Source organism: Prionailurus viverrinus, chromosome C2, assembly GCF_022837055.1.
Source record: "Prionailurus viverrinus isolate Anna chromosome C2, UM_Priviv_1.0, whole genome shotgun sequence".
NCBI lineage: Eukaryota > Metazoa > Chordata > Mammalia > Carnivora > Felidae > Prionailurus > Prionailurus viverrinus.
In genome coordinates, this window is record NC_062569.1 from 16729409 (window position 1) to 16749651 (window position 20243).

General features: G+C 35.0%; 1 protein-coding gene across 2 annotated transcripts in view; it reads left to right on the top strand.

Moving 5' to 3' along the window:
• The window catches only part of TOP2B (DNA topoisomerase II beta), a 65449-nt gene that overhangs the window by 37695 nt on the left and 7511 nt on the right, over nt 1-20243 (top strand). For both annotated transcript variants that reach the window (XM_047874384.1, XM_047874385.1), the window contains exons 16-31: nt 1051-1160; nt 1510-1602; nt 1694-1808; nt 3841-3962; nt 4162-4310; nt 5102-5333; nt 6945-7079; nt 7650-7850; nt 9084-9279; nt 9424-9515; nt 12313-12468; nt 12618-12701; nt 14530-14724; nt 16909-17053; nt 17521-17682; nt 19386-19587. In XM_047874384.1, coding sequence (XP_047730340.1) covers nt 1051-1160; nt 1510-1602; nt 1694-1808; nt 3841-3962; nt 4162-4310; nt 5102-5333; nt 6945-7079; nt 7650-7850; nt 9084-9279; nt 9424-9515; nt 12313-12468; nt 12618-12701; nt 14530-14724; nt 16909-17053; nt 17521-17682; nt 19386-19587 — 2389 coding nt within the window. The remainder of the gene's footprint in view (nt 1-1050; nt 1161-1509; nt 1603-1693; nt 1809-3840; nt 3963-4161; nt 4311-5101; nt 5334-6944; nt 7080-7649; nt 7851-9083; nt 9280-9423; nt 9516-12312; nt 12469-12617; nt 12702-14529; nt 14725-16908; nt 17054-17520; nt 17683-19385; nt 19588-20243) is intronic.

Genomic DNA, 20243 nt, shown 5'->3' on the forward strand with positions numbered 1-20243 from the left:
ATTTTTTTTTTCCTTGCAGTTCATTTGTTCAAAAGGTCAGATTGTTTGTCCTGTATAATTTTCTGCATTCTGAATTTTGATGATTATCACTGTAATTTCATTAAATATATAGTATGTTCCTTTGTCCCTTATTTTCTGTTTAAGAAATTGGTAGTTAAATCAGAGGCTTTAGGGGCGCCTGGGTGGCGCAGTCGGTTAAGCGTCCGACTTCAGCCAGGTCACGATCTCGCGGTCCGTGAGTTCGAGCCCCGCGTCGGGCTCTGGGCTGATGGCTCAGAGCCTGGAGCCTGTTTCCGATTCTGTGTCTCCCTCTCTCTCTGCCCCTCCCCCGTTCATGCTCTGTCTCTCTCTGTCCCAAAAATAAATAAACGTTGAAAAAAAAATTTAAAAAAAAAAAAAAATCAGAGGCTTTATATAGATTTGGATTAGATTTATGTGGCAAAAACATTTAACAGGTGACTTTGTATATTTATGTCAAGAGGCCTGTAATATCTGAGTTTTCTTTGTTAAGATTGACCCATTGCTACAGGTGTTGCCAGCTTGATCTATCAGCTTTTAACCTAATAGGTTTAAACAACTGTTAATGTTCACAATTCATGTAAATTTTTTTAGCTTTATTGAAGAATAATTGACAAATAAAATTATACATATTTAAAATGTACAACATGATGACTTGATATATATATATATTGGAAAATGATTACCACAGTCAATGTATCTATTACCTCACATAGTTAATTTTTTTCTGTTTATAGAGGGAATATTTAAGATCTATTCTCTCAGTAATTTTCAAGTATACAATATAGTATTATTAAGTATAGGCACCATGCTACACATTAAATCCCCAGAATTTATTCACCTTATAACAAAAAGTTTGTATTCTTTGATTGAACTTTCCCCATATGCCCCTCTCCCCAGCCCCTGGCAAATAACCATTTTGTTCTCTTTCTGTGAGTTCAACTTTTTTAGATTCTACATATGAATGAGATCATATAGTATTTGTTGTTCTCTGTCTGGATTATTTTCAACTTTATTTTTTAAATTGTGCAGGTTTGGGTACCAGTACAGCTAAAGAAGCAAAGGAATATTTTGCTGATATGGAAAGGCACCGCATCTTGTTTAGATATGCTGGCCCTGAAGATGATGCTGCCATTACTTTGGTAATCAAGTTAATTAAAAATTTTTTTCCTAATATCCATCTCTCTACCTGCCATACCTTTCTTTCTAGTCTTGGTTTTCTGTGATAAGTCTCTTTTGAACTCGAATGCCCAAACTAGTTAATCTTAGTGTTTCTTCAACCCAGTCTCACACACAAATTAAGCTGTGCTTTCAGAGTTCTTTAATTGAAAGACTTCTGTTCAAGTATATCTTGGACAGAAGCATATTTAAAAAAAAAACACCTTAATTTCTGAGCAATTAATAATTAGTTATTTGCCATTATAAATTTTAATGGTATAATGAAATTCATTTAATCTTTAATATTTTAAATTGTTACCTGGAATCTTTCAGGCATTCAGTAAGAAGAAGATTGATGACAGAAAAGAATGGTTAACAAATTTTATGGAAGATCGGAGACAGCGTAGGTTACATGGCTTACCAGAGGTTAGTCATAAAGAGTGGTGGTCTGGGGGAAGAAAGAAACTAAAAGTCATGGAGGACTAACGACTGTGTTGCTGTGTAACTTTTTTCTTAGCAATTTTTGTATGGTACAGCAACAAAGCATTTGACTTACAATGATTTCATCAACAAAGAATTGATTCTCTTCTCAAACTCAGACAATGAAAGATCTATACCATCTCTTGTTGATGGTAAGTAGCTTTTGTTTGAAAATCTTTCTCACTTTTGTATGTAGTTATCGAGTATATTCTTAATATCATGTATTCTAAGCCATTCTTATAATGAATTTTAAAATTCTGAATTTGTTTTTGAGATCTTTTGGTAGGACTGAAATCTTTTATAGTCCTTGATTCTTTAGAATCTTTTAAACTCTTTTGTTTTTTAGGAAAATTAGGGCAAAGTTTTGAAAGTTTTAACTCCAGTTGATTGCAGACTTTTTTTTTCTTTTTTTAAAATTTTTTAATGTTTATTTATTTTTGAGACAGGGAGAGACAGCATGAATGGGGGAGGGTCAGAGATAGAGGGAGACACAGAATCTGAAACAGGCTCCAGGCTCTGAGCTGTCAGCACGGAGCCTGACGCGGGGCTCAAACTCACGGACTGTGAGATCATGACCTGAGCCGAAATCGGACGCCTAACCGACTGAGCCACCCAGGCGCCCCAGATTGCAGACTTTTAAAAATAAAAAGTAAAATCAGATTTTCATAAATTCTAAAATATTTAACTGAGACTAATTTTAAAAAACGCTTCTGGGGGCGCCTGGGTGGCTCTGTCGGTTGGGTGTCCGACTTCGGCTCAGGTCATGATCTCTCATTCCGTGAGTTCGAGCCCTGCATCAGGCTCCATGCTGACAGCTCGGAGCCTGGAGCCTGTTTCACATTCTGTGTCTCCTTCTCTCTGACCCTCCCCCATTCATGCTCTGTCTCTCTCTGTCTCAAAAATGAATAAACGTTAGAAAAAAATGCTTCTTTATTTATTTTGAGAGAGAGGAGGGGAGAATCCCAAGCAGGCTCTGTGCTGTCAACGTAGAGCCTGATGCGGGGCTCAATGTCACGACCATGAGATCATGACCTGAGCTGAAGTCAAGAGTTAGACACTTAACCTACTGAGCCACCCAGGCACCCCCTGAGACTAAATTTTAAAAACACCTTTATACCTCAGTACCCAAAAACTTACGCCAAAAAATCTTTAGAAACTGGCACCCAGTAGTTAGAGCAGATTTTTGTCTTCTATCTAGAAACATTTAATTTTCATTTTATAACTTTTAGCAAGTTGATCTTTGTGTTCCTTGGGTTTTCAGCTAATAGCAGATGGTTTTACCAGTCCATGTAATTCAGTTTTAAGTTACATCCCTTCTGTGAAGTCTTCTCTAACAACTGCAGTCCAGATTGGTTTCAGATGCCTAAACTTTTATTCCATTATTGTGTGCCTGTTATTTTACTTGTGTCAATTTTGCCTCCTCAGTTAGATTATAAAATTTTCAAGGAAAGTGGCCATATTTTGTCATCCTTTTGTTTCTACCTGCTCTGGGTCCACAATGATGATGATAGCTAGCCTACACTGAAAAGCTTATTACTATGCTCACTGATCTAGAGCAAGAAGAATGATAAGGAAGCAGAATACTTTGCTTGCATTATCTCATGTAATCCTTATGATCACTCTGTTAGGAAGGTAATTATTTCTGTTACACTGATGAGGACACTGAGGCTTACTGGTTTAGTAATTTGCAAAAAGTCAAATGGTAAATGGACAAGTTGAGAAGAGTATACAGATTAGTGGGATTCTAAAGCCTGCATTCTTAACTGCCATAACACATCTCTTCTTTGTAAGGGTTTCTGATTTGGGATACTCTAATAATATACTTTTCAAGATCATTGATGGTTTGTTGCTACTTTAGTTACAACTGACATTTGGGTGTATGGATGTTTGGCAACTCCTGTGAAAGGAATTTGGTACCACTGAGCAGTTCTTTAAGACCACCAGCAGGTGGGCTTTTACATGGTACTTCACTTTTGGAATAGACTGAGACGGTGTAAAATCATGTTACTATGTACTTATTTTGTTAGGAAATCTCAGGTAACAATTCTAGTTATTTTTCAAAAGGAAACTGTTATCTTTGCTTTTTTCTCTTGAACATATGGAGCATTGTTGTCATTAAAAGAAACATTGCAACTATATCTCAAGTAATATTTTTAAAAGAGGCATTGTTCTTTTTAAAAATAGGCTTTAAACCAGGCCAACGTAAAGTTTTATTTACCTGTTTCAAGAGGAATGATAAACGTGAAGTAAAAGTTGCCCAGTTGGCTGGATCTGTTGCTGAGATGTCTGCTTATCATCATGGAGAGGTAAGCATGAAGATTGGAATCAACTGAGAACTATACTTACTGGCATGAAGAATGATAATTAAGCATAATAAAGTATTTTTTCTTTTATAAATTCTTTGGAAATGTGTAAGAGAATCAAGAATTTGGACTTTAATAACAATTAGGGAATGTGTATACAAAGTTTAGGATATTAACGTCATATTCTGTTTCTGTGTTGTAGCAAGCATTGATGATGACTATTGTGAATTTGGCTCAGAACTTTGTGGGAAGTAACAACATTAACTTGCTTCAGCCAATTGGTCAGTTTGGAACTCGGCTTCATGGTGGCAAAGATGCTGCAAGCCCTCGTTATATTTTCACAATGTTAAGGTAACAGTTTGCTTTTGCTGATACGGTGGTGTAAAGTTCTATTTGAAGTTTCTATTGGAAATAACTAAATGTTTAACAGAATTGTAATATGGAAATGATTGGGTACTGTAGTGGGGGTGAATGTTCCAAATTATTTGATTGCAAACAGAATGAAGTTTTTTTGATCTCAGTGTTTGGGAGTTATTGGTGAAACCAGTCCTAATTAATGTAAGGATGTGTTCTGATCCAACTTTACTTTATAGGCTGAGGAGGGGTTTTGGGGTTTAGTCAGAGTAAGAGGAAATCCATAAAACATTATTTACTAATACTAAGAAATTAAGTAGGCTAGTAAGTAAGCACATAAGTAAAATAGGGCTACTTTATTCTGGCTTTCTGCCTGAAAAATCTATTTGGTAATAAGTTTAGTAAATTGGTTAAGTACATGTATTCAAATATTTTATTTTATTTATTTATTTTTTTAAATTTATTTTTTTTTTTTCAACGTTTATTTATTTTTGGGACAGAGAGAGACAGAGCATGAACGGGGGAGGGGCAGAGAGAGAGGGAGACACAGTATCGGAAACAGGCTCCAGGCTCTGAGCCATCAGCCCAGAGCCCGACGTGGGGCTCGAACTCACGGACCGCGAGATCGTGACCTGGCTGAAGTCGGACGCTTAACCGACTGCGCCACCCAGGCGCCCCAAATATTTTAAAAAATGCATTCCTCTTTTTGAAATATAGTCTTTAATTATGTATAAAGTTTTATTTCCTAAAACCAAGCCATTTTTCCATATTTTTCCCCCTTTTGTTAGCTCTTTATCAAGACTGCTTTTTCCTGCTGTGGATGACAACCTGCTTAAATTCCTTTATGATGATAATCAACGTGTAGAGCCTGAGTGGTATATTCCTATAATTCCCATGGTTTTAATAAATGGTGCTGAGGGCATTGGCACTGGATGGGCTTGTAAACTACCCAACTATGATGCTAGGGAAATTGTGAACAACGTCAGACGAATGCTAGATGGCTTGGATCCTCATCCTATGGTAATTGTTTAGAACTTCCTGCTTATATTGTTTATTTAACAAATGATAATGTGTAAACTACAAAGTCCAGTCATTTTAGAAAAGTATTGGAACCATTTTCATTTTGGAACATATTGTAGACAATAAAGACCTTATTAGTGTGTAACTTGATATGTGCTTATGGTAAAAAATATAAGCTTTGGAAAAAGCCTGGAGAATAAGGATTATGGGGAGAAAGTTTATTGAAAATTAAAAATAACTCATTTCAGGCTTTTAAATATCTAAATTATGTAGAGAATAAGTTTCATGACAAAATTATATGCAACTTTGTTTTTGTTCTCAAACTAATAAATCCTATCAGAGTTGTAAGGACACTTAACACATTGTATATATTTTAATGTATCCTCATAATTTTTATTTTTGTCCTTAATGTTGAGATTATATCCACTGTGCTTATTTTGCCCCAAACTCTCTCCAAGAAAAACTTCTTAAAAAGGTGTCTTCCCTTTTTTGACTTGATTTAAAATCATTTGGAAGTTTCCCTTTATAAAGATACACTTAAATAAAAGTGTATTTTTTTTTACATTTATTTAATGTTTGTTTATTTTTGAAGGAGAGAGAAAGAGAGCATGAACCCATAAGGAGCAGAGAGAGAGGGAGACACAGAATCCAAAGCAGGCTCCAGGTTTTGAGCTGTCCGCACAGAGCCCAACGCAAGGCTCGAACTCACTAACTGTGAGATCATGACCTGAGTCAAAGTCAGATGCTTAAACTGACTGAGACACCCAGGGACCCCTAAAATTGTATTTCTAATATAAAAATTAAAACATTATAGTGGTCACTGTAGAAAATGTAAATAAGCAGAGGAAAAAAACACTTCATAAAACCAGCATATGGAAACAAAATATTTTTATGTATTTCTCTCCAAGTTTTATTTCATTCTTTTAAAATCAAACAAAACAGGCTAAAAGTATGATTTAAAATCTTTTTCCCCTTAAATACTTTAAAGTACTCTAAAATATTTCTAATAGAAGCAAAAGATGTTTTATGATTATTATGTCTTAATTTTTTCAGATGCATTTTAGAATATTAAGTCAGTCTATTTGGTCAATATTTGCTTTTCATGTGCGCGCGTGCACGTTCTCTCTCTCTATACGTGTATACAGATATATGTATATATTGTAAGAGTATTCAAAATGTTTAAACAGAGTGTGGAAGAAGAGTAGTGGCCTGGAAGGCACATCATTGGAGAAAAGGTAGAAAGTCCGATTGGGTGCGGGTTGTGGAAGGCTTTCAATATAACATCCAAAGAGTTTGATTTGAAAGGATTATTAATCTAGGGGAGAAGGAGGGATAGAGGCAATAGGCTGAAAAAAAATTTCCTAAGAAGACTAGGAAAGATGAAGCTAAGGTTTTGAGATTTGGAGATGTTGAGATTATATTAACAGAAGTTGTGAATTCAGGATTGAGTGATTATTTGGAGACAGACTACTGAGGGTGAGGAATTTAGTTTAAATCATGTTAATCTGTCAGTAGCAGTAGACCGTAGACTAAGGGGCATTCAAGTGTGGTATAGGCATTTAAGAGAGAAGTCAAGTCAGTGCCTTGAGTTATTTTTATTTTTCTCTGCAGCTTCCAAACTACAAAAACTTTAAAGGAACGATCCAAGAGCTTGGTCAAAACCAATATGCAGTCAGTGGTGAAATATTTGTGGTGGATAGAAACACAGTAGAGATTACAGAGCTTCCAGTTAGAACTTGGACACAGGTCAGTATACGTGTGTGAGCTGCCTGTCAGGAGGGCAGTGTGTTATGTAATGCTTTCTGGTAAGAATATGATTCCGTCGTTGTTTGTCCTCAGTTTGTACAGTGTTTAAAATTTCCTGTATACATTTTTGACCCCTCCAAATTGAATTTGTGCTTTGAATTTGAAGTAGTAATTTAAAAGTTTAATTTCCTTAAAAGGTAAAATGACTTAAGCTAGCTTTGAACCCTTACAAACATGGTCAATAAACCCGTGTCAGTATCAGCTGTTACGATCTAAAAGTATATGCGTTGTCATCTCTTGTCAGCTGTGGTTGATGTCATCCTCTTCATACTCTTAGCCCTTTCCTTGCGCTTTGGTGTATGAGCAGATCAGAACCCTTACTGTGTATCTTCTTTCACCACTGAGACCCCCATATATTGTCCTTTATAGATGCTGGGCAGGAGATGATAGAGACGGCATTTTTCTTTTTTCCCACCGGAATTGGGAATATTTTAAGAATTGCGTGACTTAGAGTATGAGAATGCAAGTGTGTGTCAGGAAAAGAATTACTTACTTTTATATCTTTTGTAGGTATACAAAGAACAGGTTTTGGAACCTATGCTAAATGGAACAGATAAAACACCAGCATTAATTTCTGATTATAAAGAATATCATACTGATACAACTGTGAAATTTGTGGTGAAAATGACTGAAGAGAAGCTAGCACAAGCAGAAGCTGCTGGATTACATAAAGTTTTTAAACTTCAAACTACTCTTACTTGTAATTCCATGGTAATTGATTAGATTTACTATTAATTTAATGTTTCTTCCATGCCATGAGTTGGATTTTGCGATTGGCTTCATGATGGTTGTGGCTATAATAAGTCTGAATGGTTTCCCCCCTATATATTTGCTGAAGAATCTAGAGGTACATTCCTTTTCCTCTCCTATTACCCACTACTCTTAATCCCAACTCTGCATTTGTGCATCTGGGCTTGAACACAGAGGATATGTACACTGACCAGAAGTTATGAGAATGATTGGTGCAGGATTTTCATGTTCCTTATTCCTGTCTCTGTTAGCATTTTAATTGTGGAGCACTTCTCTCCCCACAGCTCTAATCTGCTTTACTAAACTTGTATATTTGTGTTTATATGTAATTGGAGAGAAAGGTAGAAAGTGAGCATGTATGAGTAACCCTCATTCCATTCCAAATTAGCTTTTAGACATAAAATAGAGTAAAAGTCCAATAGCACAGTGGCTGAGACAAACTGCCGTAATCTGCTAAGAAAGGCAGATGGAAAAAGGAGAATAAGGATTGAGAAGAAGTAAAATTTTCCTCCAAATTGAGGAAGTTTGAATGGATTATAGCATGATTATAAAAAACAAAAAAGAGACAAATATACCTCTATTAGGTATATGGGGGAGAGAGAACTTGAACATTTGTGAACTCAACATTTGTAAACAAACTTCTAACATTTATTTTTAGTTTGAAAAAAATTTCTTAGATGGTTTTATAGCCATTTTGAGTAGGAACCTTTTTTTTTTTTTAATTTTTTTTTTTTCAACGTTTATTTATTTTTGGGACAGAGAGAGACAGAGCATGAACGGGGGAGGGGCAGAGAGAGAGGGAGACACAGAATTGGAAACAGGCTCCAGGCTCTGAGCCATCAGCCCAGAGCCCGACGCGGGGCTCGAACTCACGGACCGCGAGATCGTGACCTGGCTGAAGTCGGACGCTTAACCGACTGCGCCACCCAGGCGCCCCGAGTAGGAACCTTTTTTTAAAGGACCTATTTATCTTTCAGAATTATTTTAAATATTGTCATAGTTTTGAGAATTGAATGTTTCTTGGAGTCACCAAAGGAATATTTACTTAATAATTTTGGTTCTATTTAACAAGCATTTAGCGGTGGTGTCTGTTCATTTAAGTATGTTGTAGTTATTTTAAATACCGTAGATGTCCTACAAGTTAAAAATACCAGTACGGATTTATGTCATCTTCAAAAACTGTGTTTTCCTTAGGTACTCTTTGATCATATGGGATGTCTCAAGAAATATGAAACTGTGCAAGACATTTTGAAAGAATTCTTTGATTTACGATTAAGTTATTACGGTTTACGTAAGGAGTGGCTTGTAGGAATGTTGGGAGCAGAATCTACAAAGCTTAACAATCAAGCCCGTTTCATTTTAGAGAAGATACAGGGAAAAATTACCATAGGTAAGATGCAACCTTTAAAAATTTAAACATTAGTTAAAATGGAAAAAAAACTTTATTAATAGAAGACATTTTTATCAGTAGAATATAAACAAATACAAATTGAATCTCTTTTCTTGATCCTAACTTTATTTTTCCCTCACATAGAGAATAGGTCAAAGAAAGATTTGATTCAAATGTTAGTCCAGAGAGGTTATGAATCTGACCCAGTGAAAGCCTGGAAAGAAGCACAAGAAAAGGTAATCATTTGCAGAACAAGACATTCAGAGAAGCTTTTAAAAGCAAATTCCAAAACAAACAACCCAACCCCTAAATTTTAAATTTAATGCTGCTGTAAAGGTGCCGAGTTCTCTGTTTGGAGACTGAAGTCTTCTGTTCATCCGCAGAACAGATACAGTGCAGGACTTTGCAGTGCACACCCACCACAGAGCCCTTTGCCAGTGTGACCCAACCAGGGCCTGGAGAAATGACTCCAGGTGTGAGAAGGTAGCTCAGTCTCCTTGGCCTTTTTTCTGAGCCTGCCATTAAAGGGTGTTACTCGTGGTGGTGGTCTTTGTGAGGTGCATGTGTACAACCCGGGAACTATACTGGTAGCACATAAATGATTTCACACTGGTCTGACGATTGCCATAGTATGGTATCCAGTCACCATTCACTTGGTATGGTTTTGGTTTATGCTGGGAAGACTAGAGACAAAATCTTCAGTAGTAGAGGGTTTATTGAGCACCAAGTATGTGCTCTGTCCTACGCTTAGATCTTTGACTAGAAGTTTAAACCCTGGAACTTCAGATGAAATCTGATCTTTTATTTATTAAATTGTCCATTTCAGATCATAAAGTACTAGTATTCAGTGAATGGAACATTGAAACTTTGAGATTCTTCTCAAGAATTAGTCTCTTTCTGTTGTATATAATTAAAAGAAAAATTTAAAAAGGCAATACAACATTGTGATTGAGAACACAAATGTACAAAAGGAAGAACGTTATGGAAATGACTGATTTCTTAATTAGAATGTTGTGTATACGTGATAACAGTTATGATTATATGACATAACTTAAAGTGAAACTTGACACTTCCCTACATTTATGAATTCTCAACCCACAATGTTTTTCAGATTTTTTATCAACTACATTGAAGTGTTGCTTTTGTTTTTATTATTTAAGCTTTTTAAAAGTTTGAACAGTCTGTAGAATGCCAGATATTAGAGCGAGTAAATTTAGAATAAATTATATGCTTAGCAATTATATATTAAGATAATAGGCTTATTTATCGTTCGGGGAAGATGGGGGAGGACAAGATGGGGAGTGTTCAGAATTAAGATGATCCAAGCACTTTGCTCTTTTCAGTGTGTTTTACTGCATTTTTAAACCCCAAATTATGGTTTATACACTGCTTGCCCTTCTGTATCATTGTTGGTTTAAACTATATCTTAAAAAAAATTAACTAGTAAGCTAGTAAATTTAATGCTTAGTTTTAAAAGATAAAGATGTTTAGGGTTTGAGAGTGCCCTTCCAGTGGAAGTAGACTTCATGGGTAAAACCTAGTGGTTGGTTTCAATAATTTCATTGTCACCATCAAAATTTTTTCAGCATCTTGGCCATGTGCTCACTTTGGGGGTGAAGGTAACAAAAGGAGCTGCTCTTACAAGAGTGTCCTATTGTGTAGAGTTGGAGAAGAGAGAATTACAAAGCAGATAATTATGAGATTAAAGTTTTTATTCTTGATTTCTGAAAGTATCCTTAGTTATCTTCATGCTAACAGTGGTAGATACACATATATCCATAGAATGTTACCAATATTCTGGGTGTCATCAAAACCTAGAGCAAATAGACTTCTAGAGTGTGGATCTAAACAGGATTTCATGACAGCCTGATAATATTTTAATAGTAGTGTAACAACCTAAATATTCCATAGAAACACACTGTTTCATGAAGAATTTTTGAAAACAGTAGAATTTACGAATTTGTCGTAAGTACTATTTGTCTGGGTACTTTTTGATCATTTATCGGCTCAGCAACAGCATTTCTTATTTGGCTAATGTTGCTTAATTGAATTCATAGTTTTGTTTATGTAAGGAAGCATGTTGCTTTGCAATTTTTAATCTTTATCCCTTCTAAAGTACACTAAACTTTACTTTGTGTATATATACATCATTTTACTGAAAATTTTAAACTAAATTGAAAGCGATTTTTTTTTTTGGTTACCAAAAGCGAACGTTTTGTTTCTTGGGATGTCATGGTTAACTCAGTCATTTTTAATTATCTGAGTGCCTTAAAAAATTTAAATGCAATTTTATTTAATGGCTGTTGTTATGTTAAAAATCTTAAAGGTGATGTCACCTGTAAGAACTTCTATTAAATTCATTGGATTTTGAAATTTAATATTAGCATAAGAGGATTTTTTATTGCAACCGTTTCTATGAAAAAAGACCTTGCAAATAAAAATTTAGAATAGCCCTCACAATTCTTACTCTAACTCACCAGCTATTAAATTCTTAATTGAACTTTCTGTTCATTCTGACATGAGTATTGTTGCTTTAGAGAATTTTTATTAAGAAATCATACTTAGTGAGTGACTGCACCTTAGCATATTTATATTACAACTGTAAAACATTCTTTATAAGTGATACTTATTTCGGGTTTCAAATTGTTAATTCACTCACCAATATAAAAATCTGACAAGATGCAGTGATAAAACATTAGTTCCACTCTATTAATTTCAAGATGTGGTATCTTCTCATTTTATGACTTAGTGCCTGGGCAAAGCAGTTAATTTTTCATCAGATTCCTAGATAAATAGGGATTGACTATACATTCCTTTTGAAGATTTATTGTGTATTTTTAGAAAACTTTTTATAGCAAATACATATTTTATATTGTAATCCTGAAGATAGAAATCTAAAATAACCCCAACCACCCTGAGAATATAGCATTAAGAGTATAGCATTTGTGGAATTTTTAACTCCATATTCAATAAAATTCAGCGTTGATTTGATACTATACAGGACTTTAATATAAAGTTTATTATTTTTTACAGGCAGCAGAAGAGGAAGAAACACAAAACCAGCATGATGATAGTTCCTCTGATTCAGGAACTCCTTCAGGCCCCGATTTTAATTATATTTTAAATATGTCTCTGTGGTCTCTTACTAAAGAAAAAGTTGAAGAACTGATTAAACAGAGAGATGCAAAAGTATGAACTTTTGTGGGTTAAATAATTTGAAACTATTTCAGTATTATCCATTTATTTGTTTTTCTTTTTACAAAAAGAAGTATTTTGATTTACCCTTTATACCTTACTAAATTACTGAATGTTTAAATTTTACTACTTTTTTATTATAGGGGCGAGAGGTCAATGATCTTAAAAGAAAATCTCCTTCAGATCTTTGGAAAGAAGATTTAGCAGCATTTGTTGAGGAACTGGATGTAGGTTAAGTCTCCATTAAACTATATTTGGAAAAGTAATGTTTATGAAATAAGGATGAAAGTTCTTTAATTAAATTATTTCAGTTTCTTTTAAGTCTGTAAAGGTTAATGTGTTTATAAGGTACATTAGGATTAAGCTTCCAGCTCTATGAAGTTATAAAGAAAAGTCATATTTGGTATAGATGAGTGTAAAAACCTACATGAAGTTAAATTTAGAATAAATTGAATACTAATATTTTCTGTTAAATTTTCTTAACTTCAAAATAGCTTATTGATTCAGTTTGTTTTTCCCCAAAGAGGTAAGAACAAAATATATACGATTGAATATAAGTATGTTAACTTTTACAAAGTAGAATGATAGTGACTTTAGGTTTATAACAGAGAAATTTTAACATAGTTTTTATAACTTAGTTTTCTCCAGGTAGAATTCTAATTTTTAAAAAAAAAATGTAGAGAAAGATAGAAAATGTAAACTTTTTCTAAAATTGCCCAATTTGTTGTGAAGCAACTCACTCACTTAAAATATTAGAGTTAAATTAAGGTTAGCAATATGATCATCTGATTTTGAGTAGCACAAGGTCAATTATTATTTGTCATTACTTGTATGATAGTACATTTTTTACTTTTTAGTTGTTTCATTGATTTTTGTCCACATGTTTTAGTTTTATTTTCATGACCTAAATCAGAATTAGGACTCTTACAAATGAGGGTGGTAGCCTTATAGAATTCCTGGAATTTTTTAGTGCTGTTGTTCTGGGTTTCCTTAATCATCTTTCAAGTGTCATAATATGACCTTGATTAATGAATTAGATTTTTTAAAATTAGACCCTTTTTCTGTTGATACATGAAACAGGCATATGTTAAAAAGACATTGTTTCTGATTAATATTAATGATAGTCTAATACTGCTTTAAGTTTGATCACTGATTCTTGAGACATAGAAAGCTTTTTGTGGCTATGCCTATAAATTTCCTGATTGTTGAAATATCATCACTCAGAATAGTCCCAGTGAATAACACTACTCTTCCCTCCTCTCCCCCCTGCTTTTTTTATTACTCTTTTAATTTGTCACCTTATTTTATTACTTGATAATTAGCAAAATAGGTCCAGACAACTTATTTTTTTCTGGATATGGTAACTTTTTACATCTAAAAAGATTTAGACTTAAATTTCATGTCTCTCTGTATCATTTAAAATCTTACGCCATTAATTGAATATCTTGTGTATTGGCACTGTGTTCTGTGTAATCCTCAGATTGACTCCTGTCACAACCCCAAATGAAAGAGCTTATTAAACAGTTATTTAGATGAAGATCCTGAAGTTTAGAGAGGTTAAATAACTTGTTTAGGGAGGCATTATATCATTATGGTTAAGAGCAGTTATGTTTGTAGAGTCCCAATCTTCCTCATTCATAAAATGGGGATTACATGAGTTTTAATGCCTGGAACTTAATAGGTGCTCTATAAATTAGAACTTATTTCTTGTATTAGTTTAAACTAGTAAATGGAAGTGTTAAGATTGAAATCCAGGTCTGTCTGATTTCAAAGCTTATGTTATTTCCATTAAGCTATTATGCTACAAAGATTTCCTGTTTATCTGTAAGACAAGTGATACGAGTCGCGCGTGACCCCGAACACCACGTGATCCCAACTGAGCCCATGATTCTTGAAATTTGCTTTGATACACAAGTGCTTTGGATTACAAACACGTTTCAGAATGAATTATGCTTGCAAACCAAGGTTTTACTGTAGTTTTAATTTCTTATGCAGTACTGATTGTCTTTTCTAATGAGTTGTTTCGCACCCACCCTTTTTATAATTATACTTCAGAAAGTGGAGGCGCAAGAGCGAGAAGATATCCTGGCTGGAATGGCTGGGAAAGCAATAAAAGGTAAAGTTGGCAAACCTAAGGTGAAGAAACTTCAGTTGGAAGAGACAATGCCTTCCCCTTATGGGAGAAGAATAGTTCCTGAAATTACTGCTATGAAGGCAGATGCCAGCAAAAAGTTGCTGAAGAGGAAAAAGGTATGACATTTCTTTTGTTTTAACTCATTGGTAGACTCCATCTTCCTAATGAGATATATATATATATATATATATTCAGTTTTACTGTGCGCTTATTAAATCATGCTTTGTTTCTAATATATTTCACTGTGATAGGAAATCATTTGTTCTATGAGAGCAGTTGGTCCACAAAATGAAAACATTAGTCAAGGATCCACATATATGTAAAGAACTACTTGGTTGATGGAGTTTTTAAAATGAGAGCTAGAAATAGTCTATTTAGCAGCATTCTACATTAAAATCCTGGAACAACAACCAAAAACATATCAGCTTTAAAATATGAACTTTAGTTCTACATCATGACCAATTAAGGAAGTCTCTTAAGCAGAAAAATATTTGGTTTTCAAAGTAAGCTTTTACTATTTATTTGTTATTACCCTTAGTTAAAAAATTATCAAGCACCTCCCATGTCATTGGCATTGATTGGTTCTATTGAGGATTTAAAAGTATGGACTTAAGCTACCCTCCAGAAGGTTGTTGGGCAAGAGTTAGTCAAACTGAGAAGGCTGTTCAGAGTTGAGGAAACAGGAGGCATGATGGTCTGAAAGAAGCAGATTTTTCTGGGCAGGTTGATTTTAGAGCCTAGGGAATATATAGATACGTCCTTTAGTCTAGTTAGAGCTTGAGAAATGAGCCTCAGAGCTGGAGTGTACCGAGCTAATATTTGAAAGCATAGGAACTTTGTGATACCAGAGAGATCACTCTCTTCTACTGTTCTGATAAACTGATGTGGGTACTATTTGCCTCTTACCTAGCTTCCTAGCACACGCAGTTTCCTCCTTAGGAAATGGCCTCTCTCCTTTTTCGTTGGTGTTTTGTTCTTAGCACTCTTCCCTTCACCTTACATAGTCTCAAGTAACCTCATCTACGCCCAGACCTTTTTTTTCACTCACACTGATGGCTCTTGAATCTTTTTCCCTAACTTACAATGTTTTCAGGAGTGCCAGGTTAATACAGCTACCTGACTGCCCCAAGCCCCCTCAGACTCCACATAACTGAAGCTGAGCCCATTATCCTGATTTCAAAACCTCTTCCACCTCTGTGCCTTATCACCCATCACAAACAAGCCAAAAACCTGGGACTTTCTCATCTAATCAGTAACTGAATCCTACTGACTGCCTATGTAGCAGTTCCACAGTCCTCCCCCCACTGCCCCGCTTTTCTTGGTCTCCATTGATACTGTCTTAGAATTTCAGAAGTTTTCTTTGACGTAAAGTGTTCCTCTTAATTAGTCTTCCTGTCTCTAGTTATCATGACTTCTACATTTTTGTACTTCATTCTTCTGTTTTGTCTCTTACTACCTATGTGATATTTCCAAAAATAAGTGTGACTGTTGCACAGGTGCTCAAAAGTTTTCAGTGACTCCCCACTGACTGCACACAGATTCTAGTATCCAGTCATATAGCAACTGCATACCTCCCTGTGTTTCCATGTGCCTACTCTTTCCTTTTCCCTTTCCTTGAATCCTACCCGACTGTTTGAAATTTGCTATATCGTGCCTCTGTGTCTTTTGCCTGGGATGCTCTTCCCTCCTTTCCTTCTCTTCACTTGGCAAACATACATGATTCTTTCAAAACCGAGTCAGAAAGGCTCCTTCTCCATGAAGTCATCTCTGACCCTGCCTTGGGCAGAGTTGCTCACTTCTCCCCCTGGGTTACTTTTATACCTCCCTCCATATTTGTTATTTGTATTCTAATGACTTGTCCTGGTGTCCTTCTCTGTCTTTTAATAATCTTAGGGTAGGGAGACTTTGACTAATACCTAGCAGTGCATGACATGTGTTGCTTATCTTCCTTCAATAATCTGTGATTTTTTTTCTAGTATGAGAGACCTGAAATATAGGAACTTATTTTGCAGGTACTCTTTGGTGTATTTTGCTATTGGTCTGAAAGCCCCTTTGATAATCAAAAGCTGCCATCTTATTTTTTTTGTGGTTACTTTTAAGTAGCTATTATCTCAGAGAGTGTATCAGAATAGTAGAGTGTAAGCAATATCATTTGCTGCAGGTAAATAAAGTAGAAGATGGTCTGATCAAAGTCCTCTGCATTACTTATCTGATATGAAGAAGTGATCTATTGACTAGAAATGTATGGTCTTAATTTTTATTTTTACTCCTAGTTATTTGTTTGTTTGTTTAATGTATAGGGTGATCTCGATACCACAGCAGTAAAAGTAGAATTTGATGAAGAATTCAGTGGAACACCAGTAGAGGGTACAGGAGAAGAGGCATTGATCCCGTCAGCTCCTGTAAATAAAGGTCCCAAACCCAAAAGGGAGAAAAAGGAGCCTGGTGAGGAACTGTTACAAAGATTTTTTTGTTTTGTTTTTTTTTTTAAGAAAAAATTTTTTTGTTTGAGAGAGAGCAAGTGTGAGTGGGGGAGGGGCAGAGAGAGAGGGACAGAGAGAATCAAAAGCAGGCTCCGTGAACTGTCAGTGCAGAGCCTGACGTGGGGCTCAATCTCATGAACTGCAAGATCATGACCTGGGCTGAAATCAAGAGTCTGCGGCTTAACTGATTGAGCCACTCAGGTGCCCCTACCTACAAAGTATTTTTGTGAGGGGGGAAAAATATATATGTACAGGGTATAGCTAGATTTTTTTTTTATTGTGCTTTTTTTTTTCCTCTAGTAGTTGATGTTAATGTCTTAAATTTTCATGAACATTTGTTATTTTATAATTAACCTTTCATTATGAGTTTTATTTTTAGTAATGACATTTGTATAAATATTGATACATATCTTATTCTTTCATTTTTAGGTACCAGGGTGAGAAAAACACCTACATCATCTGGTAAATCCACTGCAAAGAAAGTGAAGAAACGGAATCCTTGGTCAGATGATGAATCCAAGTCAGAAAGTGACTTGGAAGAAACAGAGCCTGTGGTTATTCCCAGAGATTCTTTGCTTAGGAGAGCAGCTGGTACTTTGATATATTTTGTTTTTATTTTCTTGTATATTCTAGTTTGCCCAAGTTAGTATTACTCCTATAAGTTGGTATATTTAGTACTGTCAATGTCATTAAAGTACTAAATTGTTAGTATTTCAGAAGTTACAGTTCATGAAGACAAAAATGTTGCTTTAGAGAATGTTGTTTTTAGCAAAGTTGGACACAGATTGCTCTAAAGTGAATCATGTTGTCTATTGGTTTTTGTTAGAAAGTTTGGGTTTTAATCCATCCATAGTTTGAAGATGTTTGGTAAAAACTGTTTCTTGGTAGAATATCAACAGTGATCAGTAGAAGTGCTTTGTAGTTTTTGTTTTGTTTTCTACCCCATATATCACGAAAAGTTTCATGATTAGAAGTCTGATTCCATGCACATAGCATAATTTATATAATTGCAGTGCTAGAGTTAGGATGAAGATATCATCTTGTTATTTTGTATGGCTGTTAAGCATGCAATTTTATCCTTTCCGAATATTCATTAATTTGAAGTCTTCAAATATTTAAAACTTGAGTGTCCTATTGTAAAGATTCTTCTCAAATTTTATTAAGTCCTAATTTAGTTAAAATGAGTGATACCTTATTATGGTTGTTTTACTTCTGCGAGATACGTTTTAAAATATATGTCAGACCAGGGGCGCCTGGGTGGCGCAGTCGGTTGGGCGTCCGACTTCAGCCAGGTCACGATCTCGCGGTCCGTGAGTTCGAGCCCCGCGTCGGGCTCTGGGCTGATGGCTCAGAGCCTGGAGCCTGTTTCCGATTCTGTGTCTCCCTCTCTCTCTGCCCCTCCCCCGTTCATGCTCTGTCTCCTCTGTCCCAAAAATAAATAAACGTTGAAAAAAAAATTAAAAAAAAAAAATGTATGTCAGGCCTTAAATTCTTTGGTGCTCTAATCGCCAGTGATTGAATTTCTTTTCCTAATGCACACAGGTAGTACAATGTAGGTGAATTTTTAATAGAGTAATTTAACTTATGTGAAAATTAATCTATTAAATTAGATACTTCAAAATTGTATTTAGTCTTTTTCGTACACCTAAAACGAAGTATAAAATGACACAGCATCCAAATTATTTAAAAATTTTATTCCATAGTATATGCTAGAAATTATAAGACTTGCATTATACCAATGTGCCTTTCCCCATACTTGGTACCTTTTTATGCTTTTTTTATTATTGTTTAGTAATATGTTGAGGTATTATCTCTGTATTTCTCATTCATCTGAAGAATTATGGTCTGCTATTTTGTAGTAAAACTATTGTGAATAGAAGATAGAAGTTTTTATGTAAGAGGTTGAGAGAACGTTCGGCACTTTCTAAGACGAGTAAAATTTGTCTTTTGTAATTGCAGAAATGGGAAATCTTAGTAGTCCCTTTTACAATGGCTTATATTCCTATTTTTGAGTAATATTTAAGTATGACAATTGCACCCTAACAATCTTATTAATCAGTTTGTGCTCCCCTGTACCATATGCAGCATTAGCCTCCTGGGAAGTACAAGATTAACCCTTGATGCTATCAAAATAACTGAGGCCAAAGCTGTTGGTTTTTGCTGTGAATGCTTGTCTTTTTTTCCCCCCTTTTGTTCTTTTTAGAGATAGCTGGAATATCTTCAAATGCATTATTTGTAATATTTCATGTAGATAAAGCTGGATTTAACATTCCTGTTTTTTTTCCTCCTCTTAGCTGAAAGGCCTAAGTACACGTTTGACTTCTCAGAAGAGGAGGATGATGATGCTGATGATGATGAGGACAATAATGATTTAGAGGAATTGAAAGTGAAAGCATCTCCCATAACAAATGATGGGGAAGATGAATTTGTTCCTTCAGATGGCCTAGATAAAGATGAATATACATTTTCACCTGGCAAATCAAAAGCTACTCCAGAGTAAGTAATAAAGTACTATTCGTTATATGGTACAATTCATTATTTAGGCATCTATCAAAGATCTCCTAGTAAACTGTGTCTAAGAATTTATTATCATTCGAGGTCAGGTCCTCCTCACAAAGGAAAAAATCTGGGTAATGTTGCAGCTGTTTACAGAACTGTTGTCTATAGAGCATGGATTGGCAGGCCCCCCCCCCCCCCAAAGGGCTCTATAGCAAATATTTTAGGCTTTGCAAGCCATATGGTCTCTTTTGCAACTACTCAGTTGTTGCCATTGTAGCAAGAAAGCAGCCATAAACAGTATGTAAATGACTAAGTGTAGCCGTGTTCCAGTAAAACTTTAGAAAAATAGGCTGCAGGCCTATGGGACATTGACAACATGGTTCAGAGAAGTTACTAATTCTTTAGAACTGGGAGGATTTAATTTTCTTCCCTAGCTTTGGCTTTGATTTTTTTTTTTTTTTTTTTTTTTTTTGCCTCTGGAGAGTATTGAACCTTAATGTGTAAGATGTGAAGTTTGTAAGCTGTTTTAGATTTTTAAAGGAAGTGTTTTATCATAGGCAGTCTAGGGTTAAAAATAGGATTATTGAGGACTCTGACAGAGATTCTGACTTTCTCCTTAGGTTTCTGGCCATAATTTACTGATGTTGAATTCT